Consider the following 22,806-nt stretch of genomic DNA (forward strand, 5'->3'; position numbering starts at 1 on the left):
AATTCTGATGTTCCTACTTATATCTCTTTACATTGACAGGAATCTTCATTACAGGCAAGAGGCCTCACTTATAAATAAAAAGCCACTTAAAACACTTATGCATAAGGACTGTGATCAGCAGTCACAAACCCTTGGGAACCATCAGAGATTCACCTGGTAAAAAATAAAGAACCTGAAGAGAGATATGGAAAATATAACAGAAAATTATTTTAAAATATTATGTCTTTTCCTATTGATAATTTAACTTAATCTTAAAGTAAGTAAAATTAGAATATTCTTACTTTTTGGCTGGGGCTGTTTTCTGCAGATTCCACATTTTCAGTGTATGGTCTTCTGACGCTGTTATTAAAACAGGCTCGGTGGGGTGGAAAGCAAGGGCTCGGATGCCATCAAAGTGACTTCTTAATGTAAACTTAGGGTTCCAAGTCTTCCTCAAGGCATCTTTATTATTTGCTATCTATTAAAGAAACAAAAAAATCAGGTTGGGATAGCTGATTCTCAAAACAATATATCTTTTTTTTTTAAGACGTATTTATTATGTATACAGTGTTCTGCCTGCATGTATCCCTGCATGGCCAGAAGAGGGCACCAGATCTCACTACAGATTGTAGTGAGCCACCATGTAGTTGCTGGGAACACATAACAGCGATTTTTCTTGAGGTTAAAAATGTGAGTTTGCAAGGTCCCAATGAGGAGCAGAAGGAGGGAGAACATGAGCAAAGAAGTCGGGACCACGAGGGGTGCACCCACCCACTGAGACAGTGGAGCTGATCTATTGGGAGCTCACCAAGGCCAGCTGGACTGTGACTGAAAAAGCATGGGATAAAACTGGACTCTCTGAACATGGTGAACAATGAGGGCTGATGAGAAGCCAAGGACAATGGCACGGGGTTTTGTTCCTATGTAATGTGCTGGCTTTGTGGGAGCCTAGCCAGTTTGGATGTTCACCTTCCTAGATATGGACGGAGGGGGGAGGACCTAGGACTTACCACAGGGCAGGGAACCCAGACTGCTCTTTGGACTGGAGAGGGAGGGGGAGAGGAGTGGGGGGAGGGGGAGAAGGGTGGGAGGAGGGGGAGAAGGGTGGGAGGAGAGGGGGGGAAATGGGAGGCTGGGAGGAGGTGGAAACTTGTTTTTTTTTTCTCCTTTTCTCAATAAAAAAAAAAAGTTAAAAAAAATGTGAGTTTGCATTAGAAGGAAGTCAAAGTCCCATAAGCTACTGGGTAAAGTCTTCGTGGTTTAGGCAAACAGGACAAAAATATGTAATGGGAACTTCTGCTTCTAGTCATTATAGACTAGGTAATTTGTACAACCCCTGTTGGAAGAATAAGTAGAAAAGAGGTAAGCATACATATGTGAAGAAATTAGGGCTACCGCGCGGAGCCCGCACTTCAGGATGAACTGAAGAGGCAGGACAAATGCTGTTGGTCAGACATAACTTACCACAGGCGCCTAAACAAAAACAGCTCACACTTTGCAATGGGAAAGAGAATTCCAATGCTTATGCTATACTGACCCCCAGATCTAGGCAAAGCCTCCAACTTTAATCTCCAGGTTATTTAGAAAATGCCAGCTAGAGACGCACAGAGGCGCAGCGGCGGCGGCGGCGCCAGACGCACAGAGGCGCAGCGGCGGCGGCGGTGGCGCCAGACGCACAGAGGCGGCGCCAGATGCGGCGCAGCGGTGGCCAGACCCAAGCGGCTGGGACAGGCGTGCAATAAGGAGAGCAGATCGCCCTACTACAATTGAATCAAAGAGGTAGGCCTTTGGTTGGCCAGGTCACTGGCACAAGGGGAGCCTGGTCCTGTCCTGAAGATCCTTCGGAGGGGTGAGAGGGTTCTTGGCCTGCAGCAGGAACCACGAAAGAGAGTGAGGGCATTTTGTAAGCGGAGCCCTTGGCCAGCAGGGAAACCTGATCCGGTTTCTAAAGGATCCATTGGATAGGATCAATAGGAGGAGATGGGCAGGCGCCAAGGCAAGAACTCACCCAATAATCCGAAAAACAACATGAAAACATCAGAACCCAATGATCTTACAACAGAAGTATTTGAACAACCTAACACAGAAGAAGTGGAAAAAATCGACTTTATGAAGATAATAGAGTCCCTTAAACAACATGTAAAAAATGCCCTTATAGAAATGGATGAGAAGTATAACAAAAAGTTTGAAGAAATGAGTAAATACGTACATGATACCCTGGGAAACCAAGAAAAAACCATCAAACAGGTAATGGAAACAGTTCAAGAATTGAAAACTGAAATGAAGGCAAAGAAGAAAATACAAACTGAGGACCAGCTGGATATGGAAAATCTAGGCCAACGAGCAGAGTCTACAGAAACAAGCATAATCAATAGAATACAAGAGCTAGAAGAAAGACTCTCAGATGCTGAGGACACCATAGAGAAAATAAACGAACAGATCAAAGAAAACAGCAAAGCCAACAAATTCTCAACACAAAACATTCAGAAACTATGGGACACAATAAAAAAACCAAACCTAAGAATAATAGGAATAGAAGAAGGAGAAGAGTCACAGCTCAAAGGCTCAGAAAATATTTTCAACAAAATTATGGAAGAAAACTTTCCCAACTTAAAGAAAGATATTCATTTAAATATTCAAGAAGCATACAGAACACCAAACAGACTGGATCAAAGAAAAACATCTCCTCGCCATATAATAATCAAAACACAAAATATACAGGTTAAAGAAAGAATATTAAGAGCTGCAAAAGAAAAAGGGCAAGTAACTTATAAAGGTAAACCGATCAGACTTACACCTGACTTCTCGATGGAAACTATGAAAGCCAGAAGGTCCTGGATAGAGGTTCTGCAGAAGCTAAGAGACCATGGATGCAAACCCAAACTACTATACCCAGCCAAGCTATCGTTCACTATCAACGGAGAAAACAAGACATTCCAGGATAAGAACAAATTTAAACAATACGTAGCCACAAATCCAGCCCTACAGAAAGTAATAGAAGGAAAATCGCAACCCAAGGAATCCAACACTGCCAACACTGCCTACAATAACCCAGGCATCTAATGACCCTTCACGAGCACATCTCAAAGAAAGGAGACACACAATCTCTACTACCAAAAGCAATAAGAATAACCGGAGTAAACAACCACTGGTCATTAATATCACTTAATATTAATGGGCTCAATTCACCTATAAAAAGGCACAGGCTAAAAGATTGGATACGAAAACAGGATCCAACATTCTGCTGTTTGCAAGAAACACATCTCAACCACAAAGACAGGCACCTACTCAGAGTAAAGGGTTGGGAAAAGGTGTTTCAAGCAAATGGTCCTAAGAAAAAAGCAGGTGTGGCCATACTAATTTCTAACAAAACTGACTTCAAACTAAAATCAATCAGAAGAGACCGAGACGGTCACTTTATACTCATAACAGGAACAATTCATCAGGAGGACGTCTCAATCCTGAATATATACGCCCCCAATATAAAAGCACCTACTTATGTAAAAGAAATATTACTAGAACTCAAGGCAGACATCAAACCACACACACTAGTAGTAGGAGACTTCAACACACCTCTCTCTCCAAGGGACAGGTCAATCAGACAGAAACCTAATAGAGAATTAAGAGAATTATTGGAGGTAATGAAGCAAATGGACTTAACAGACATCTATAGAACATTCCACCCAAATAGGAAAGAATATACCTTCTTCTCTGCAGCTCATGGAACCTTCTCAAAAATTGACCACATACTCGGAAACAAAGGAAACCTCCACAGATACAAAAAAATATCAGTGTCCACCTGTGTCTTATCAGATCATCACGGATTAAAGTTAGAAGGCAACAACCACGCTGCCCCCAAAAAACCGACAAACTCATGGAAACTGAACAGTCAACTACTGAACCACACCTGGGTCAAGGAAGAAATCAAGAAAGAAATTAAAGTCTTCCTTGAATTTAATGAAAATAAAGGGACAACATACTCAAACCTATGGGACACTATGAAAGCAGTGCTAAGAGGAAAGTTCATAGCACTAAGTGCCCACTTAAAGAAAACGGAGAATGCATACATTGGGGACTTAAAAACACACCTGAAAGCTCTAGAAAAAAAAGAAGCAGACGCGCCCAGGAGAAGTAGAAGACTGGAAATAATAAAACTGAGGGCTGAAATCAACAAAATAGAAACACAGAAAACAGTCCAAAGAATCAATGAAACAAAAAGCTGGTTCTTGGAGAAAATCAACAAGATCGACAAACCCCTATCCAAACTAATTAAACGACAGAGAGAGAACACGCAAATAAATAAGATCAGAAATGAAAAGGGGGACATAACCACAGACACAGAGGAAATTCAGAGAATCATTAGATCTTACTACAAAAGCCTGTATGCCACAAAACTGGAAAATACAAAAGAAATGGACATTTTTTTAAATAAGTATCATATACCAAAGCTAAACCAAGACCAGGTGAATGATCTAAATAGACCGGTTTCTCGCGAAGAATTAGAAATGGTTATCAAAAATCTCCCATCGAAAAAAAGCCCAGGACTAGATGGTTTCAATGCAGAATTCTACCAGAACTTCCAAGAAGAATTAATACCTATACTCCTTAAGGTATTTCACAATATAGAATCAGAAGAGTCATTGCCAAATTCCTTTTATGAAGCTACAGTTACCCTGATACCAAAACCACAAAAAGACCCAACCAAGAAAGAGAATTACAGACCGATCTCACTCATGAACATCGACGCAAAAATCTTCAATAAAATACTGGCAAACCGAATCCAAGAACACATAAGAAAAATTATCCATTATGATCAAGTAGGCTTCATCCCAGAGATGCAGGGCTGGTTCAACATACGCAAATCTATCAATGTAATCCACCTTATAAATAAACTGAAAGAAAAAAACCATATGATCATTTCACTAGATGCGGAAAAAGCATTCGACAAAATTCAACACCCCTTTATGATAAAGGTCTTGGAGAGAATAGGGATACAAGGGTCCTACCTAAATATAATAAAAGCTATTTACAGCAAGCCAACAGCTAACATTAAATTAAACGGAGAAAAACTCAAAGCCATCCCACTAAAATCAGGAACACGACAAGGATGTCCACTCTCGCCATACCTCTTCAATATAGTGCTTGAAATTCTAGCAATAGCAATAAGACAACATAAGGAGATCAAGGGGATTCGTATTGGAAAGGAAGAAGTTAAGCTTTCGTTATTTGCAGATGATATGATAGTGTACATAAGCGACCCCAAAAATTCTACCAAAGAACTCCTACAGCTGATAAACAGCTTTAGTAACGTGGCAGGATACAAGATCAACTCCAAAAAATCAGTTGCCTTCCTATACACCAAGGATAAGGAAGCAGAGAGGGAAATCAGAGAAGCATCACCTTTCACGATAGCCACAAATAGCATAAAATACCTTGGGGTAACCCTGACCAAGGAAGTGAAAGATCTACTTGACAAGAACTATAAGTCTTTGAAGAAAGAAATTGAAGAAGACACCAGAAAATGGAAAGACCTCCCTTGCTCTTGGATTGGGAGGACCAACATAGTAAAAATGGCAATTCTACCAAAAGCAATCTATAGATTCAATGCAATCCCCATCAAAATCCCATCAAAATTCTTCACAGATCTGGAGAAGACAATAATCAACTTTATATGGAAAAACAAAAAACCCAGGATAGCCAAAACAATCTTATACAATAAAGGTTTGTCTGGAGGCATTACCATCCCTGACTTCAAACTCTATTACAGAGCTACAGTATTGAAAACAGCTTGATATTGGCATAAAAACAGAGAAGTCGACCAATGGAATCGAATAGAAGACCCTGACATTAACCCACAAACCTATGAACACCTGATCTTCGATAAAGGAGCTAAAAGTATACAATGGAAAAAAGAGAGCATCTTCAACAAATGGTGCTGGCAAAACTGGATGTCAATCTGTAGAAGAATGAAAATAGATCCATATCTATCACCATGCACAAAACTCAAATCCAAATGGATTAAAGACCTCAATATCAGTCCGAACACACTGAACCTGATAAAAGAGAAAGTGGGAAGTACTCTACAGCACATGGGCACAGGAGACCACTTCCTATGTATAACCCCAGCAGCACAGACACTAAGGGCATCATTGAATAAATGGGACTTCCTGAGGCTGAGAAGCTTCTGTAAAGCAAAGGACACTGTCACTAAGACAAAAAGACAACCCACTGACTGGGAGAAGATCTTCACCAACCCTGCAACTGACAAAGGTTTGATCTCCAAAATATATAAAGAACTCAAGAAACTAGTTCGTAAAAGGCTAATCAACCCAATTATAAAATGGGGCACTGATCTGAACAGAGAATTCTCAACAGAAGAACTTCAAATGGCCAAAAGACACTTAAGGTCATGCTCAACTTCCTTAGCGATTAGGGAAATGCAAATCAAGACAACTTTAAGATACCACCTTATACCTGTCAGAATGGCTAAAATAAAAAACACCAATGATAGCCTTTGCTGGAGAGGTTGTGGAGAAAGGGGTACACTCACCCATTGCTGGTGGGAATGCAAACTTGTGCAACCACTCTGGGAAGCAGTGTTTCGGTTTCTCAGGAAATTCGGGATCAACCTACCCCTGGATCCAGCAATACCACTCTTGGGAATATACCCAAGAGAGGCCCTATCATACAACAAAAGTATATGCTCAACTATGTTCATGGCAGCATTGTTTGTAATAGCCAGAACCTGGAAACAACCTAGATGCCCTTCAACGGAAGAATGGATGAAGAAAGTATGGAATATATACATATTAGAGTATTACTCAGCAGTAAAAAACAAGGACTTCTTGAATTTTGCATACAAATGGATGGAAATAGAAAACACTATCCTGAGTGAGGTAAGCCAGACCCAAAAAGAGGAACATGGGATGTACTCACTCATATTTGGTTTCTAGCCATAAATAAAGGACATTGAGCCTATAATTCATGTTCCTAGAGAAGCTAAATAAGGTGAATCCAAAGACAAACACATAGGCATCCTCAGGAATATTAACCTTCATCAGGCGATGAAAGGAGACAGAGACAGAGACCCACACGGGAGCACCGGACAGAAATCTCAAGGTCCAAATCAGGAGCAGAAGGAGACGGAGCACGAGCAAGGAACTCAGGACCACGAGGGGTGCACCCACACACTAAGACAATGGGGATGTTCTATTGGGATCTCACCAAGGCCAGCTGGCCTAGGTCTGAAAAAGCATGGGATAAATCCGGACTAGCTGAACATAGCGGACAATGAGGAATACTGAGAATTCAAGAACAATTGCAGTGGGTTTTTGATCCTACTGCACGTACTGGCTTTGTGGGAGCCTAGGCAGTTTGAATGCTCACCTTACGAGACCTGGATAGAGGTGGGCAGTCCTTGGGCTTCCCACAGGTCAGGGAACCCTGATTGCTCTTCGAGCAGATGGGGGGGGGGGACTTGGGGGAGGGGGAGGGAAATGGGAAGCGGTTGTGGGGACGAGGCAGAAATCCTTAATAAATAAATAAATTTAAAAAAAATAAAATAAAATAAAAAAAAAGAAAATGCCAGCTAATTTTTATATCTATCTTTGCAAAATGTGAAATTAAAACTAAACCAAGATCCATACTTGTGAAAAAGTTCTTAACCTCTGACATCTTTTTCTATAAATTTAATTTTCAAACACAGTAATGGCATAAAAAAGAAAACTGCTACTTACATCATAAGCTAATGAGTCTGCTTCATTGGCCACTGTAAGGCCTGCCAATTCTCCAAGCCCCAGTTCACTTTCAAGGGCTTCATCTGCTCCCATGATAAATGACTTCCCAGAAGAAGGCGGAAATGTCAGTGCTTCCACTGAGGAGAGACAGAGCCGAGTTACACATCTACACACTTCACAGCTATTCTTGCTTGCTTGTATTACCTTTCTGATAAGAGAACATGCACATCTTAGTTTGTTCTACTTTTGTTTTCGGAGCCTAGGCTGGCCCAGAACGAAGGCAATTTTCTTGCCTTGGCCTCCTAAGTGCTGGAATTACAGGCCTGAGGGCTATGTACCTAGCAGTAATCTTACATGACTGTTAGGCAATTCTCTAAACAGTGAAATTACTTGAGTAGAAAAATCTTAAAGACTGGTTTTTCATATATTATCCTGCTAATAGCATCATCTAATTAGAAAAGTAAAACAGAAACAAATTTGATAATTTACTGTCCTTTCCTTGATCATTATATAGAAAATGGCGTAATTATAATAAATTTTCTATTTGATATTTCAAGCTAATTACTCAAATAATGCCTATCAATGACAAAGTATATTAAGAAGTAGTATTTGCTATATGTTGAACACTACTGATCTCATTCAAAACAAAACTGTAATTCTGTCACCTCAAATATTGCAGACATTTCAAAATGAAAACTATACAATGCGCTTATCTGAGGAAAATTAATATACAATGTTAGAAGTTGCGATTACCTCTGAGAGTGAAACAAGAGACCAGTGGTGAAAGAGGTCACATAGGATGCTACCCCTTGGTGACGCTCTCGCTCCTGATCTGGGGGTGATGGCTAATTCTGATGTGTGATTACTTAATGAGCTGTTCCCATTTGTACACATGCCTTCTATCATTTAAAGATGTTTTAAAGTCCATTTCAGAACTTTAATAGATGCCTACTGTGCTTTGAGACGGAGTTTTACTGTGTAATCAACTTGAACTTCTTACTTTGTAACTTTGAACACAGCACTTCAATCTTTCCAACAAGTATCACTGAAGGGCCAGTAAAAAGCAAAATGCTAAAATTAAGACTTTATAAAAGAAAACTATTCCAAAAAGGCTCCAGAGCTTGCCTTTCTTCATTGATGAGAAACATTTAAGATGAATTTAGCAAGTTAAAGGATTTGCTAAAGAGATGTTATCTTTTAACAAAGAAGCGAGTTAATTATATCAAGTACAGCAGACTTAAAAGTTGTTTTTCAGTGCTACAGTTAATCATGTTTATTAATAGGTACTTGTTGAACATATTAAATCATAGTTATTTGCTCTTAAAAACAGAAGTGGTCTGAGTGTGGTGGTGCACACCTTTAATCCCAGCACTCTGGAGGCAGAGGCAGGTGAACCTCAAGACCAGCCTAGTCTACGTAATGAGCTCAAATTAGCCAGGGATAAACAGTGACAAAGACCTAGTACCAGTAACAGAAACTCAAACTTTTTGTCAGAAATAAAAAAGAAAATCACTGTCAGAATAAAACAATACAAATTAAACCATTATCGAGCCACATGTACACAGAAGTGGCATTGATAAAAATGGGCTTCAGCTGTGTATTATCTATGTGTGTCTAGGTATTCAGCAGGTGTTCTTTGTTTCTTATGTTTTTCATTTCTAACATTTTCATACAAATGACCTTGTCCCTGAAACAGGCTCCTGAAACTGATCACAGCATGGGTGAGTGGTAACTAATATTCTAGAAAGTCTAGTCAGTGGTCAGAAGAGAAAGCAACAGGGACATCACATCTCTAAGTGGGTGGGCATCTTGTTCTCTCTGGCCTCAGAAGTTAAGAAACAGGTTACAGTGCTTTGGGTAACTAAACACTGCAGCCCCTAATTAGATTTTAGAACACTAACTGGAATTCAAATACTACACCAGGTATGGAAGCTTCTCCTGAGAGCTGGGTAAAGATTCTTTAGTGACAGGCAATTAAATATTTAAGCAATAGTCTCTCCCACACTCTTCAACCCTAAAGCAGGGGACAGAACCTAGCTCTGCTTGATAGGGAAATGCTCTATCACCAAGTGACGTTCCAACCGTGGACTTTTTTCATATTTATATGCCATAGAATTGTACTGCGGAAAAGCTAGTAACATCAAAAAAAAAAAAAAAAAAACCTCAGGAGAAAGGATTTTATTTTAAATCTAAAGTATAATATATAACATTAAGGCTGAGCTTGAAAATAATCAATATATGATTTTATACTAAAACAAGATAGAACTATTCTACACGATGGCTGTAACTATCATGTTAAAAACACATGCAAGTGGATAAGGACTTTTAAAAGGAAACAAGGAAACATGGGCAGCAGAAAATATGAAAGCGGGAGGTTTTCCTTCCATTTTGTTGTTGCTTTGAGAAAGGGTCTCACTATGCAGCCCTTAGCTGCACAGAACTTGCTCTGTAGATGGGGCTGACCTCAAACTCTCAGGAAGCTGGTTTTCTCTGCCTCTGAGTACTAGGACTAAAGCATGTTGTCACCATGATGTCCAGGGTCCCTTCATATTTTAATTCAATGACAAATTAAGCATGCTGACCTTTTTCTCCACCTTCATTTCTGTTTATTCAGAATATCTAATACATCATAACATCAAGTTCATTATCTAAAAATGATAAGGCATATTATTGTGAATTATTTTATTAAATTATAACTATAGGTTTTGACATGGATAGTCCCAGAAAATCTCATAAACTGTTGTCATCCTGAGACTCCTTCAACCATAGTAAACCAGATGACAATTTGCCCATCATGACAAAAGATGTTTTTTATTTATTCACAGTTCGTGAGTTTAAGGAAAGAAGCATCAAATCCAAAAAAAAGTAATGATTAAGTAATGAAGAAAATGTGAGCAGATATGTTTAAGGTTTTTAAAAGTCAATGCAAGAACAACACAATTTTTTAGCTTGGTGTAAACTTTGTAACAAAAAATACAATTGAATTACTATTCTGTGTGGATTGCATTAAAAAATATAATTACTTAACAAAATCTTGTACAGTGGCGTTAAGTTTAAAATAAATGTATTGGTCACATATTAGGGACAAACTCGTGAAAATAACATAAACTTTGGTACCAGCTTTCAAATGCAAAGGCAGTAATAACTATAAACTTAACCTTGGGCAAACCGCTGTTCAGGTAACTGGTTATCTTTAAGCTCTACCTTAAAACTGCATGCCATCCATCATAGGTGTGAGTGGACAGAACTTCAGACTTGCAGCATTATGGTGCCTTTCGAAGTGAACATTTAGTACCAATTTTCAGACTCAATTTTCTCAGCCTTGGAACAGGGCAAGTCTGTTACTACTCTGTTATCAGTGGTTATTCTAAACCAGAAACTAAGATGCCCCTTCCCCCAAATCACAGACGAAGCTGGAGTCAACCCCTACTGACTGAAGAAAGTGGCTATGTGCAGACGGAGTAAACTCTAAAGCGCCAGTCCTGGCTATGGTCCAGGTGCTCACCTTCATCGGCCCTGCTGATCTCCTGCTCAGGAAGCCTGGAGCTGCTGGGTCTGGAAGGGGAGCCAACAGATGGCTGCAATGAGGGAAGTTCATCAACATCTCTCAAATTAGCAAGCATATCTTGTAGTTTTGACCTATTGGGCCCTAGCCAAAAAAGGGGGAGGGCAGGGGAGAAAAAAAGAGAAAACAGAATCACTCATTTCATAAAAATCGTAAAGTAAGCTTTTTCACATCTGCCAACATTCACCTTTAAAATGTCCTACTAGATTGATCAATTAGGAGCAGCTATTTTTGAAATTTTCAAATTTTAAGAGTTTATTATTTCTGGAAAAGAGTCATACTTAACTACATATTTTTTTTGTAAATTAAGTTAATAGAATCACTACATGAAAAAAGAATGTCATGTCCAGTATGTATCATTAAAAGTCATACTTATCTACAACAAAACCAGTGACTATCGGTCTAAATGAAGACAGGCAAGCAGAGATCAGGAACCAAATGTGAGCTCAACTGAACAATACACTCCTGCTGTTTAAATTAAGTTACGTTCATTGCCTTACATTCTGCAGCTATGGACCCCAAAGTGAAGTCTCATGCCCTGTTGGTCACTTACCTGGGCTTTGATTCTTCATTCTCCCACATCCCTGTTTTGACTGTTTTATATAGGATAGAGGCTGAAACAGATCTTCGGTAGTTTTTCCTGTTACAAGTTTAATTAAGAATGGGAAAATCTTACCCATAGTCCGTTATGGTATTTGCTATACCAGCAAAGAATACAACTATTTCTAAGCAATTCTAAGGAATTCCTAGAAAAGTTTAAGACAGTATGACTGGAGTACACCATTTGACTGGATATACTTACACTAGACCAATTAAAAACAACCAGTTTACAGTGGGTAGCAGCTCAATTAAAAAGTGTATCTGGTAGCTTAGAAACTAATGTTCTGTATAACAAGTCACAGCTTTACTTGATTCTTCTCATTATCACAGCTCTTCACTTGTCCTCACACTACTGTTGTAACATAATAACAAGTGAGAACGGTAAAATGTGGGGGCCTTAGACTACACGCCTTATCTTCATGTAAGACATTTGAATTTCTCCCCCATAGAATTAACACTTCTTTACTTAAAAAGCCCATGTGCTATATATTTAAATATGCAATCCCTAGGTGTAAAGAATCCAATTGCTTCTGTTTAAAGGAATACTATTCCAGTCAAATGGTGCAGATTTAGATCGGAAGGGCTAAATTCTACCCACAATGTAAGAGTAGATGAGTTGGCAACCTTTCCAATTAAAAGATCTTTTCATAGTGCAAGACACTCATTGTATAATATAATGTCCCAAAGAAATATACCAACACTGATTTAATCTGGAAGCCATTTCTAATGTATGATATACAAATTTTCCTCAACATTTTAGTTTAACTGGCTCGAAAATGGTTCTAAAAGTCATAGCAATTCATGTCAATATATTTTTTAAGCTTAAAGTTTTTAGAATATTTGAAAAATGGGATGAAGCGGTTTTGTTTTAATGTTAATCTTTCTTGTTCTGATTTTATCTAGTTTGAGATAACACTTTCAGTAATTGTCAAAACTGTGTTAATATCAGTAATGGACATAAGACTTTTCATTGAATTAACAATTTAAAAATTCTAAGATTTTCAGTAAATATCTAACTGTTTTAATGGTAATTAGCAGATTGTAAAACAATGTCTGCCAGGAATGACTGGTCTTGATATGTTTTGCCATAATTAAAAAGTAACAAGGGAATGCAGTATTTCCTTCCAGTCTTTTGCTAACTTATAATTCCGTTTCTCACTAATTTAGATTTGAATCTCATTTTGTACTATTTTCACATCTCAAAGAATGAAATTCCAATTGTGGTGTACGAGGTCCTTCTGTTTATGTGTTGTTTTCGTTGGTTAATGAATAAAGAAACTGTCTTGGCCTTTTGATAGGACAGAACATAGGTAGGCAGGGAAAACAGAACTGAATGCTGGGAGGAAGAAGGGCAGAGTCAGAGATGCCATGGATCCTCCGCCTGAGACGGACGCCTGTTAGAATCTTGTAGGTAAGCCACAGCCATGTGACAATACACAGATTAATAGAAATGGGTTAAATTAAGATGTAAGAATTAGCCAATAAGAAACTAGAGCTAATGGGCCAAGCAGTGTCTTAATGAATACAGTTTCTGTGATTATTTTGTGTGTAAGCTAGCTGGGTGGACGGGATGAACAAGCAGGCCCTCTCCTTGCAACACTATTGCCATAAAAGAGAAAAGCCATGTTTATCATCTCAGTGAGTAGAAGCACAAGAAGTAGTTTAATCTTATTCTCCCACAAAAGTGCTTTGTTTTGTTTTTGAAATGAGGTCTCCTATATCCTGGGGCAGCCTCTAACTCTTTAGTAGCTAAATATGACCTTGAACTCCTGGGCCTCCTGCCTGTACCTCGAGTGCTGGGACTGCAGACACAAGTCACTACACCCAGCTTAGGGAGTTCCAGTGATGAGCCCAAGGCTTTGTGCATGCATTCTAGGGAGACACTCTGCCAACTGAGCTACACTGCAGCCACTAAAAAGCTGTTGAAGAATATTTTTATCAAGGTTTTGTGAGGATTTATATTTCCATTTTATATACTTAACTAGATCTATTAAAAAGTTTTTCATTTGCATAATGAGTTATATGATCCACAGGGCTATAAGTTTAATTTTGGCTTCTGCTTATGATATGGTATACATTTTATTGAAAAGGGAAAAAAAAGGTAACTGGTAATACTGGTAATACTGCTATTAATAAAGCTGGGTAAAACATTTACATTAGAAAACAGACTCATTTAAGTTGTATGTCTGACTGTGTGCCCTGTACAGCATATAGAGACAATAGCAAATGAATTTCATGTTGTGAACACATACTATTCAGGGGCAGAAATTAACTTCTTTTTTGTCTCAAGATCTGAAAGTATAAGCAGGAACTTTGGTAGACTGCCGGCAAATTGAGTTTAAATAAGATTTATAAATTGGCATTGGAAATAAACACCCTTGTGACTGAGCACACAGACCTTCAAAGGCCAACTCATTCCTATGTTCAAATTCACAGGCCAGCATTCGTATGAGGTTTACACTTTTGTTAAAATTCCATATTCACATATGATTTTTGTTTAATTCACAGTCACTGCCACTTAATTTCAACCCCCGAGCGATGGCAAAAGGAAAGAAATAAGGAGCAGAAAAGAAAAGAGTAAGTAGTTTTAGGAAAACATTGGAAAAAAAAAAAAGAAACCTTGGAAGCTTGGAAGACATCAAGATGCAGACTTCATAGTTTATAGATACAATGTTTTCCACTTACTCTTCACCCCTTTCTTCCCCTTTCTCTCCTTTTTGTACTGTTCCTTCAGTTTGGTAATTACTCCCTGGTCCACATTCCAGGCTTCAGGCACGAGACACTGATCTTCCTTTTCTAAACAGAGTGAGACAAACAGTCTTTCTTCAATAAAATACCAAATACTCTAAATCAATATCTGAAAGACACAATGATTTTCTTCACAATACCACTTACCAAAAAAAGAAAAGTCATTTTTATACTCAGATAGGTGACAGACAAAATGTAACACCTAACAAAGGTCAATTCAGTTTTCTAATTGACAAAACATTTCCCTTAAAAAAAGACAGAAAAAATAAATCTAGATATTTCATTAAGTCCAGGCATGTTATAATCATTTTCAATGTATTTCATATCATATGTATACAATGATAGAAGACTATTATTAAAAGACTACACGGAATCATCTTAAATGGTCTTTTCAAGAGTTCCAGCCAGGGAAATAGTTATTAGTCAGCTTCCTCCTGCAGCAGCTGGGAACAAATACAGAGACCCACAGCCAGACATAAGCAGAGAGTGATAGCCTTGAAACACTCAGCCCTAAATAGGATGTTTCCATCAAATCCCTCGCCTCCAGGCTGAGGGAACCCTGTAGAAGAGGAAGCTGAAAGAGTGTAAGAGCCAGAGGGGATGGAGAACACCAAAAAAACAAGGTCCTCCACACCAACAGATCAAAGCACAGGGTCTGCACAGGTCTGCACCAGGTCCTCCACATGCATGTGTGTGTGTGTGTGTGTGTGTGTGTGTGTGTGTGTTTCTATAGGACTCCTGAGTGTATGAGCAATCACTATGCCTTCTTTGAGCTCTTTTCCTTCTCTTTGTCTTGTCCGACCCAGATGTGTTAGTTTTGTTTTATATTATTAAATTTTATTAAGATATAAATCCTTTTTAAAAAGATAATTATCCAAAACAAGAAAAGAAAGAAAAGAGAGGTTTATGCTTTAGGCAGGTGCTACTGACTTTATGAACAACGCTAGATCCACCAGTGAGTACTTGAGGAGCAGAAGTCTTTACCTACAAGACCCAGGACATGGAAAGTACTTGATCAATCTATTTGCTGAATTAACATTGGGATTACCTGAAGTAAATAAGAATAAAAAAAAATCTATTTTTAAAGTAATTTAAGTTTCAATCCAGTTTAGTAAAGTGACTGGTTAGATAGCTGATGTAATATTAATCAGTAGTAGGAAGAGTCTATTCTTCCAGAAGGACTAGCCAATTTAAAAAATGCTGATTTTGGGGGGCCGATGACATGGCTCAGAGGTCAAGAGCACTGGCTGCTTTTCCAGAGGTCCTGAGTTCAATTCCCAGGAACGACATAGTGGCTCACAACCATCTCTAGTAGAATCTGATACCTTCTTCTGGCATAAAGGCATGCATGCAGATAGAGCACTCATAAACATAAAATAAATATTTTTAAAAATGCTAATATTTGCCAAGTCTTTCAAAATTTTTATTTAATTATTTGAGTGTATGTATGTGTGTGCACACATGCGTGTGCATATGTGCGTGTGTCCTATTCCCGAGAGTTGTAGCACACACGTGGGGTCAGATGACTGTTTGCAGGAGTAGGTTCTCTTCTTCTACTATGTAGGTTCAAGGGACCAAACTCAGGCTGTCGGGTTTGGCAGCAAGCAGTTTTGCTTGCTAAGTCACCCTGGTAGCCTTAAAGACAGAACAATGAACTGGTTGCTCTTAAATCTTGAAATAATTTTATCTGTTAAAGGGAAAAATTGGTCTTCTTATAGTCTCAGGGACTCATAAGAACAACACTCACTACTGTAATCTTAGCTGTCCTGGAATTCACTATATGCCAAGGTTGGCCTTGAACTCACAGAAATCCACCTGCTTCTGCCTCCCAAGTTCTGGAATTCAAGTTGTACATCATCATGCCTGGCAGTTAAAAAATTCTTTTCTTTAAAAAAAATAAATAAATCAAGGCCAGGAGCTGGACTGACGGCTCAGAGAGGTTAAGAGCACTTACTGCTCTTGCAGAGGACTGGAGCTTGACTATCAACACCACATGGATAGATCACAACCATCTGCAACTCCAGTTTCAGGGGCTCTGACGCTCTCTTCTCACTTCCTCGGGCACCAGGCGTGTACATGATACACAGACATACGTGCCGGCAAAATACTCATACAGATAAAATAAAATAAATCTAAAGACAAAAGTTTAGATAAGATTCAAGGCCCAAATCTATCAACTGAGAGTGTCTACTTACACTCACTAACTGACCTAGCACACAATCACACTAAATTAAAGTGTACATACACTGGCGCACAGCTAGTACCACTGGGCTGTGGCTCTTTGGTTAGAGAGTTAGTTATATGAGGGAGAATCCAGCTGCCTTTGCAGAAAAGCCAGTTCCAGGTGTGCCTGCAACAAGACTAGCAAGGAAAGACAGTCCTATCTGTGCTGAAGACCTCACCGGGCACAGTGCAATGCTAGCCCAGCTCCTGCACTTGGGAAGCTGTTACCTAAAACACCTAAGTAATGAGAAATAAGCTCAGGCAGAGAAGGCAGAACACAGACCTGCATGTTCTCCTTTATTTTCAAACTTTGGCATAATCTATAAAAACCTAAAGAAGCATAGAAACCATAATTTTCTAACATAATTTGTTTTATGTAGACGATGTAAGACATAAGAAAAATAAATTCCTCTATTACATCTTCATACTCAAGTTTCCCCCAAAATCTAGATCAGCAGGTTCTGTTTGTCTGAAAAAAAAGCAAATTAGCCCGTTTTAATTCAAATTCTTTTCATACCATATTCCTTATATTTAAAGGAGGAGGAGGAGACAACAGTTACATAATCTTCCTCAGAGGAAATCACACAACCTGGACAATCACTGATGCGTAGCATCTCAGAATCACACTGCTTCCAAAACATCACCCTCCTGGCAAAACATGAATTCAACGCATTCATCAGATCTCTGACTGGACACAGTATACTTCCTTACCCCAGTCTGTTCCATCGCCTGCACTTCTAGATTCGCTGTCTCCGTCCTCTGCTGTGGCAAGGAAGTCGAACTCCTTCAGAGCTTCCTTAGTGTCTCCATCTTCACTGGTGTCAGGCAATGCTTTCTTCCGAACAATCTAAGGCGGGGGGGACATGTCAAATTAAAATTATTAGTAAACACTACTCATTTAACTTAAACAAAAGAGACACTATCCCCTTGTAATTAAGTAAGCAAAGCAACTATTTCCTTTGGAATGTATTTGCTATATTAAAAAAAGAAAAATTGCCAATACTTTACGCAGTAAAAAACACATTGTATCCCCCCATATAGGGTTTCTATGTAGCACATTGTATTTTTTAAAAACAAACATTGTACATGTTAAAGCCGTAATTTAAACTTTGTTCAAGGGTATGATAGCTTACTTAAACTAAGATAGATAGATAGATAGATAGATAGATAGATAGATAGATAGATAGATATAGATCTAAATGGATAAGTAAAATTTGTACTTAAATTACACAATTCATGTTATAAGAGCAATTAACTAACATTCCTTAGATACAGTCTGTGCAGTCTTCAGACATTCTGAACTAACCCAAACAAGACACATTCTTTAACTGTGAAATGTTTCCTGACTATAGCCATGATAACTTAATATAACTACAATATACCCTCACAAAATCCATGTCACAACTACAAACTCAGAAATGAATGTCTTAGGAATAGAAACACTGTAAGGTTCCTACATTATTTCTACTGTCCTCGACTTCTCTAACAGCTCTGTTTTACTTCCTGTTGTACTATGTATCCCTGGGTAGTCCTGAAGCTGAGCTGCTCCTGATTCCACAACACTGGGATGAGACGCATGCCCCATGTGCCCAGCGTAGATCTACACACATTCAGTTCCCCCTAAAACACTGAATATGCAGAATGATATAACTCAGACTTGTACCAAACCACAAATCCAGTAGTATTAAAGGGTAAACCTAATAGGGAGGGTTGAGCCCAACATGCCTGTGCTCTATGGCAGGAAACATAGGAAACAGGAAAAATCATGAGGTATTTAATGAGGCTGTAATTCTCTGCTTAGAGTTATTACTTAAGTATTACTCTAAAATCAAGAAATCGTACTTATAGTACTTCTCAACCTAACAGTTAGCAAACCAATTAAACACAAATAAAAATAAAAAATAACAAAACCCATAAGACAACCACAGCAGGTTCTGAACAGAGAGCCCATATTAAGGAGATTGCTCAGCAATTAAGAGCACTGGCTACTTTTCTAGAGGTCCTGAGTTCAATTTCCAGCACCCACATGATGACTAACAACTGTCTGTAACTCCAGATCCATGGATTCCAATGCCCTCTTCTGGCCTGGCCTCCATGGACAGAAGAGCACACACATGGATGCTCAAAAAAACGAACAGGCAAGCTATCCACACACATAAAATAAAAAACAAACAACAAAAAACCAAAAAAAAAAAAAAAGGAGGCACCATCAGGCAACCCTACCCTCACAATTCCACATATAAATGCACCAGTTACGTCTAAAGGTTTCATGTCTCCGTCTCTGTTAGGGGACCAGCTTGCTTCAGAGGAGCCATCACTAGCCTCAAGATGAAGAGTTCTTGTTCTCACTGCCTAACAAAGGGGACAGGGAAAATCCAGAAGTAGCAACCAGAACGCCAGACATCTCAATGTCTTATATGTCTTAGCAGTCTCAGAGTATTTGGGGCTCTAGTAATTACTAAACATAGTATTAAGTCACAAAAGCAACTCGTAGGACAGACACGTTTCTAGACCTTAAACAAAATGAGATAGGCACCAAGTGTATCACTGTCATTACAGATCATGCCTATCAAGTCTCATTTTCAATAAACAAACTGAAGTCCTGTGTTTTCTTATGTATTTCTTAGGTATAAAGAAAAAAGAACTGAGGCTGCCAAATGAATATATGATCAGTAAAGAGAAAGGGATAAAATCTGTAATAGTAATCCTTCCCTTCCCTACATAGGAAATTCCCCACTTAAGAAATTAAGGAGAAATGAATAGCAATGGATACGATCACAGAAACGCACAACTGTATACAACACAGAGATCAACAGCTTGAGGGGAATCCAGTCCCAGTGGGTACATCCACATCACAGCTCCTGCATCTATGGCAGCTGGGGTAGGAACTGTAGGAGACAGAATACTAGCAAGTCCGCTGTGAAGCAGATGAAACAGTCTGTCCTAGAAATAGCTGCAGACAGGACAAGAACAATAGCAATGACATAGGACATGTTAACATGAAAGGGGGGAATTTTGCCAAGTTCCACCCCAGAAGCAACTATAACTGCTGGGAGGAGAATTAACCTCTCCCAGGGATGAGCCCCCTTACTGGTTGCTCACTGCAGAGTGGTCAACTCTGAAACCACATATATACAAACAACAAAAAGAGATCCAGGCTGTGTTTGTATATACAGCGTGATACAAATGCATACATACACATACATGCATACATTTATGTAACAATAACAATTAAAGAGAGGCCACTGAAAACATAAACAAGGATAAAAAAAGAAATGAGTTATAGGCTAGACTGAGTTTCAAGCAGGTTAGAAAAAAGACAACTCTGAAAATCACTAGAATCCTAGTGATCCTAATATGAAAAATCAGTATTCCTTAATTACTGAGACAATACCTAACACTTCCTAATTCCGTTGCTGTTTCCTCATTCTTGAATAAGGCAATTGTTTCAGCAGAAACTATCTCTTACACCGAAAAAAGTAACATCTTGATGCATGTACAATTTCAGGATCCTAGCTCTTCTAAGGTGATGAGGATGATATGCTAATGACGTAATGAGGGAAGAGGTTGAACAAAAGATGAAAATGTTCTAGATGGCAACACAAGGAACATTCAAACCCTGAAATCAAGCAGAAAAAAAGAGCAGAGTGTGCGGCCAGAGACCCCATGCACAACAGCCTAAATGCAGTCAACGGTACCTAAGAGCCGTATTCTCTCACTTCAAATTAAACCTTTTTTTTTTAAAAAAAAAAATTAAACTTAAAAACAAAACAAACCAGTGTCTCTCTGTGTAGTCTTGGCTGTCCTAGAGCTCACTGTGTAGACCAGCATGGCCAAGAACTCATAGAGATCCTCTTGCCTGTCTCCAGAGTGCTGGGAGCCTCACTTTAAAATATTTTAAAAACCTACTTGTTCTATGAGCATGTTAATAGGACAAATTTCAACCAATTTCTCTGTATAGAATTTAATTCATTTCCTAAGTCATGCTTACCATTCTATATAGTGAAAGCTTTTAAGAATCCTTCTGACATGCACCTATCAGGCTGTGCCTAACATGAAAATTTACACAACACAATGTAAATCTTAATAAAACTGTTAAGAAAAATAGCCAGTTGTTTGAATATCGTTTTCTTCTTGGGCTGCTGTGTTGCATTTGCCTAGTAAACACAAGACTTGGGTTCAGTGCCTAGCATGGGATGAAGATGAAGGAGAAAAGTATTTAAATGTGGCGAATGGGTAAGTCTGTTTCCAACAGATGCACCTTCACACATACTCATAATAGCCTATGGTCTGTGCTAACTAGAATGTCACCAATACTTAAGAATATTATTATATAAAAAGAAATTAAATGGTTAGGAACTAGGAAAGCAAATGGTTAGGCTACTGTTAGAAATTTTTAATCTAATCATTTAACACACTTTTAAAGTCAATTTATTTAGATTGATATAATTACCAACAAAGAAACATAACACGAGTTATTTGCTACTAGGCAATGAATAAAGTTTTTTTAATAGGAAAATGGTATCTCAAAATAATCATCACACCAAAAACCATGAGGAACCATACAACTTCAGGTAATTAAGACAAAGAAAAAGTGACAGACATTTAGGCCAGCACATACTATTATAACTTGTTTAGTGAAGGGAACTTTGTATTCAAATGTATCTATGACAGGGCTAGGATCTGCACTGTAAATGATTACTGCACTGAGAAAAGGCACACGCCTGGCTGAACAGTGAAGCATGTCTTCATCCCTTACTTTAAAGAGGAGAAAGGGGAAGCAGCGAAAGGAGAAAAAGAAATAAAGGGGGAAAAAAGGAGGAGGGAAGAGACTAGAGAAAGAAGGAACAGCAACTTAGAGACACTTCTTACTGTAGGAAATGTATGGTTAAGTCAATAAACTTTAATAAAGATGGAATAAAAACACCTAGGAATTCTAAACAACTCAAGAAAGACATGGGGGAATTCCTGAAATCTGCAGAAATTGTCTGTGCAGCAGCTCTCCTAAGAGACAAAAACTACAAGTCTCAGAGCTGAAGCCAGCTGCCGTCAGGCACCACCATGTGTCCGTCAGTTCTCCCGTCATAATTAACAACACCGGGGCATTGTTACAACATGCAGCATTCAGTATCTCTGCACTTTTATGCAGATGCTGCCTTGTCTAATGAGTAAACAAAAGGTCTGAGTATTCTATGGGAAAGATTCTATACTAAAAATATTATTGAAATTAAAGTAATAAAAACACTTTATTCGCCCTAAATTCGTGAAAAGAATTTAAGTACTCAAGATGTAAAGGACATGGGCTTTTTAACATATGCATTATGGCACATAACATATTGGAAAATGAGTTCTCTAACTCACTGTTGAAGTATCAATGACACTTTTCTCTCTTCCATCAATGTCTTCGTCCTCATCTTCATCACTGAAATCTGCAGCTGCATTTTCAAGGAATTTGAAGTTGTCCAGCACAGAAGCAGAATCCGTTAACTCGGATTTTCTGGTTTAAAACATGTACAACCATACTCAGGTAATCTTTCAAAACGTCACCATAAAAATTAACTGCTAACAGACTTTGGTAACTTATATTATATATGACCCCCTAACTATAATATGACCTACACTGTTTCCCATCTATTACATTTCTGTGGATTAATTGAAACAGTAAGACAAGAAGTATTCAAAGCCGGATGGTGGTGGCACACGCCTTTAATCCCAGCACTCGGGAGGCAGAGGTAGGCAGATCTCTGTGAGTTCGAGGCCAGCCTGGTCTACAAGAGCTAGTTCCAGGACAGGCTCCTAAAGACACAGAGAAACCCTGTCTCGAAAAACCAAAAAGAAAAAAAGAAGTATGCAAGCACTTCAGTCATCTTCAATCACAGCTGGCCAGAAGAGCAGCCCTAAGTTCCCTTCTGAGCGAGCAGATTATCTTCATGTTAATATAATCATATATATTGT

The 22,806-nt window shown here is 38.6% G+C and overlaps 1 protein-coding gene across 2 annotated transcripts in view; it reads right to left on the minus strand.

Annotated features, from left to right (window-relative positions):
* Strn (striatin) overlaps window positions 1-22,806 on the minus strand; it is a 98,786-nt gene that overhangs the window by 13,943 nt on the left and 62,037 nt on the right. The window contains exons 6-12 of one of the 2 annotated variants that reach the window (XM_041630941.1): window positions 22,213-22,348; window positions 17,563-17,698; window positions 14,566-14,676; window positions 11,834-11,920; window positions 11,221-11,364; window positions 7,716-7,852; window positions 282-457 (exon numbers count right to left, since the gene is read on the minus strand). In XM_041630941.1, coding sequence (XP_041486875.1) covers window positions 282-457; window positions 7,716-7,852; window positions 11,221-11,364; window positions 11,834-11,920; window positions 14,566-14,676; window positions 17,563-17,698; window positions 22,213-22,348 — 927 coding nt within the window. The remainder of the gene's footprint in view (window positions 1-281; window positions 458-7,715; window positions 7,853-11,220; window positions 11,365-11,833; window positions 11,921-14,565; window positions 14,677-17,562; window positions 17,699-22,212; window positions 22,349-22,806) is intronic. The other variant, XM_041630942.1, reaches the window with a different exon arrangement.

The sequence above is a fragment of the Microtus oregoni genome, unplaced genomic scaffold (genome assembly GCF_018167655.1).
Source record: "Microtus oregoni isolate MIOR12 unplaced genomic scaffold, Mior012 000036F_ref0000092, whole genome shotgun sequence".
NCBI classification, from domain to species: domain Eukaryota; kingdom Metazoa; phylum Chordata; class Mammalia; order Rodentia; family Cricetidae; genus Microtus; species Microtus oregoni.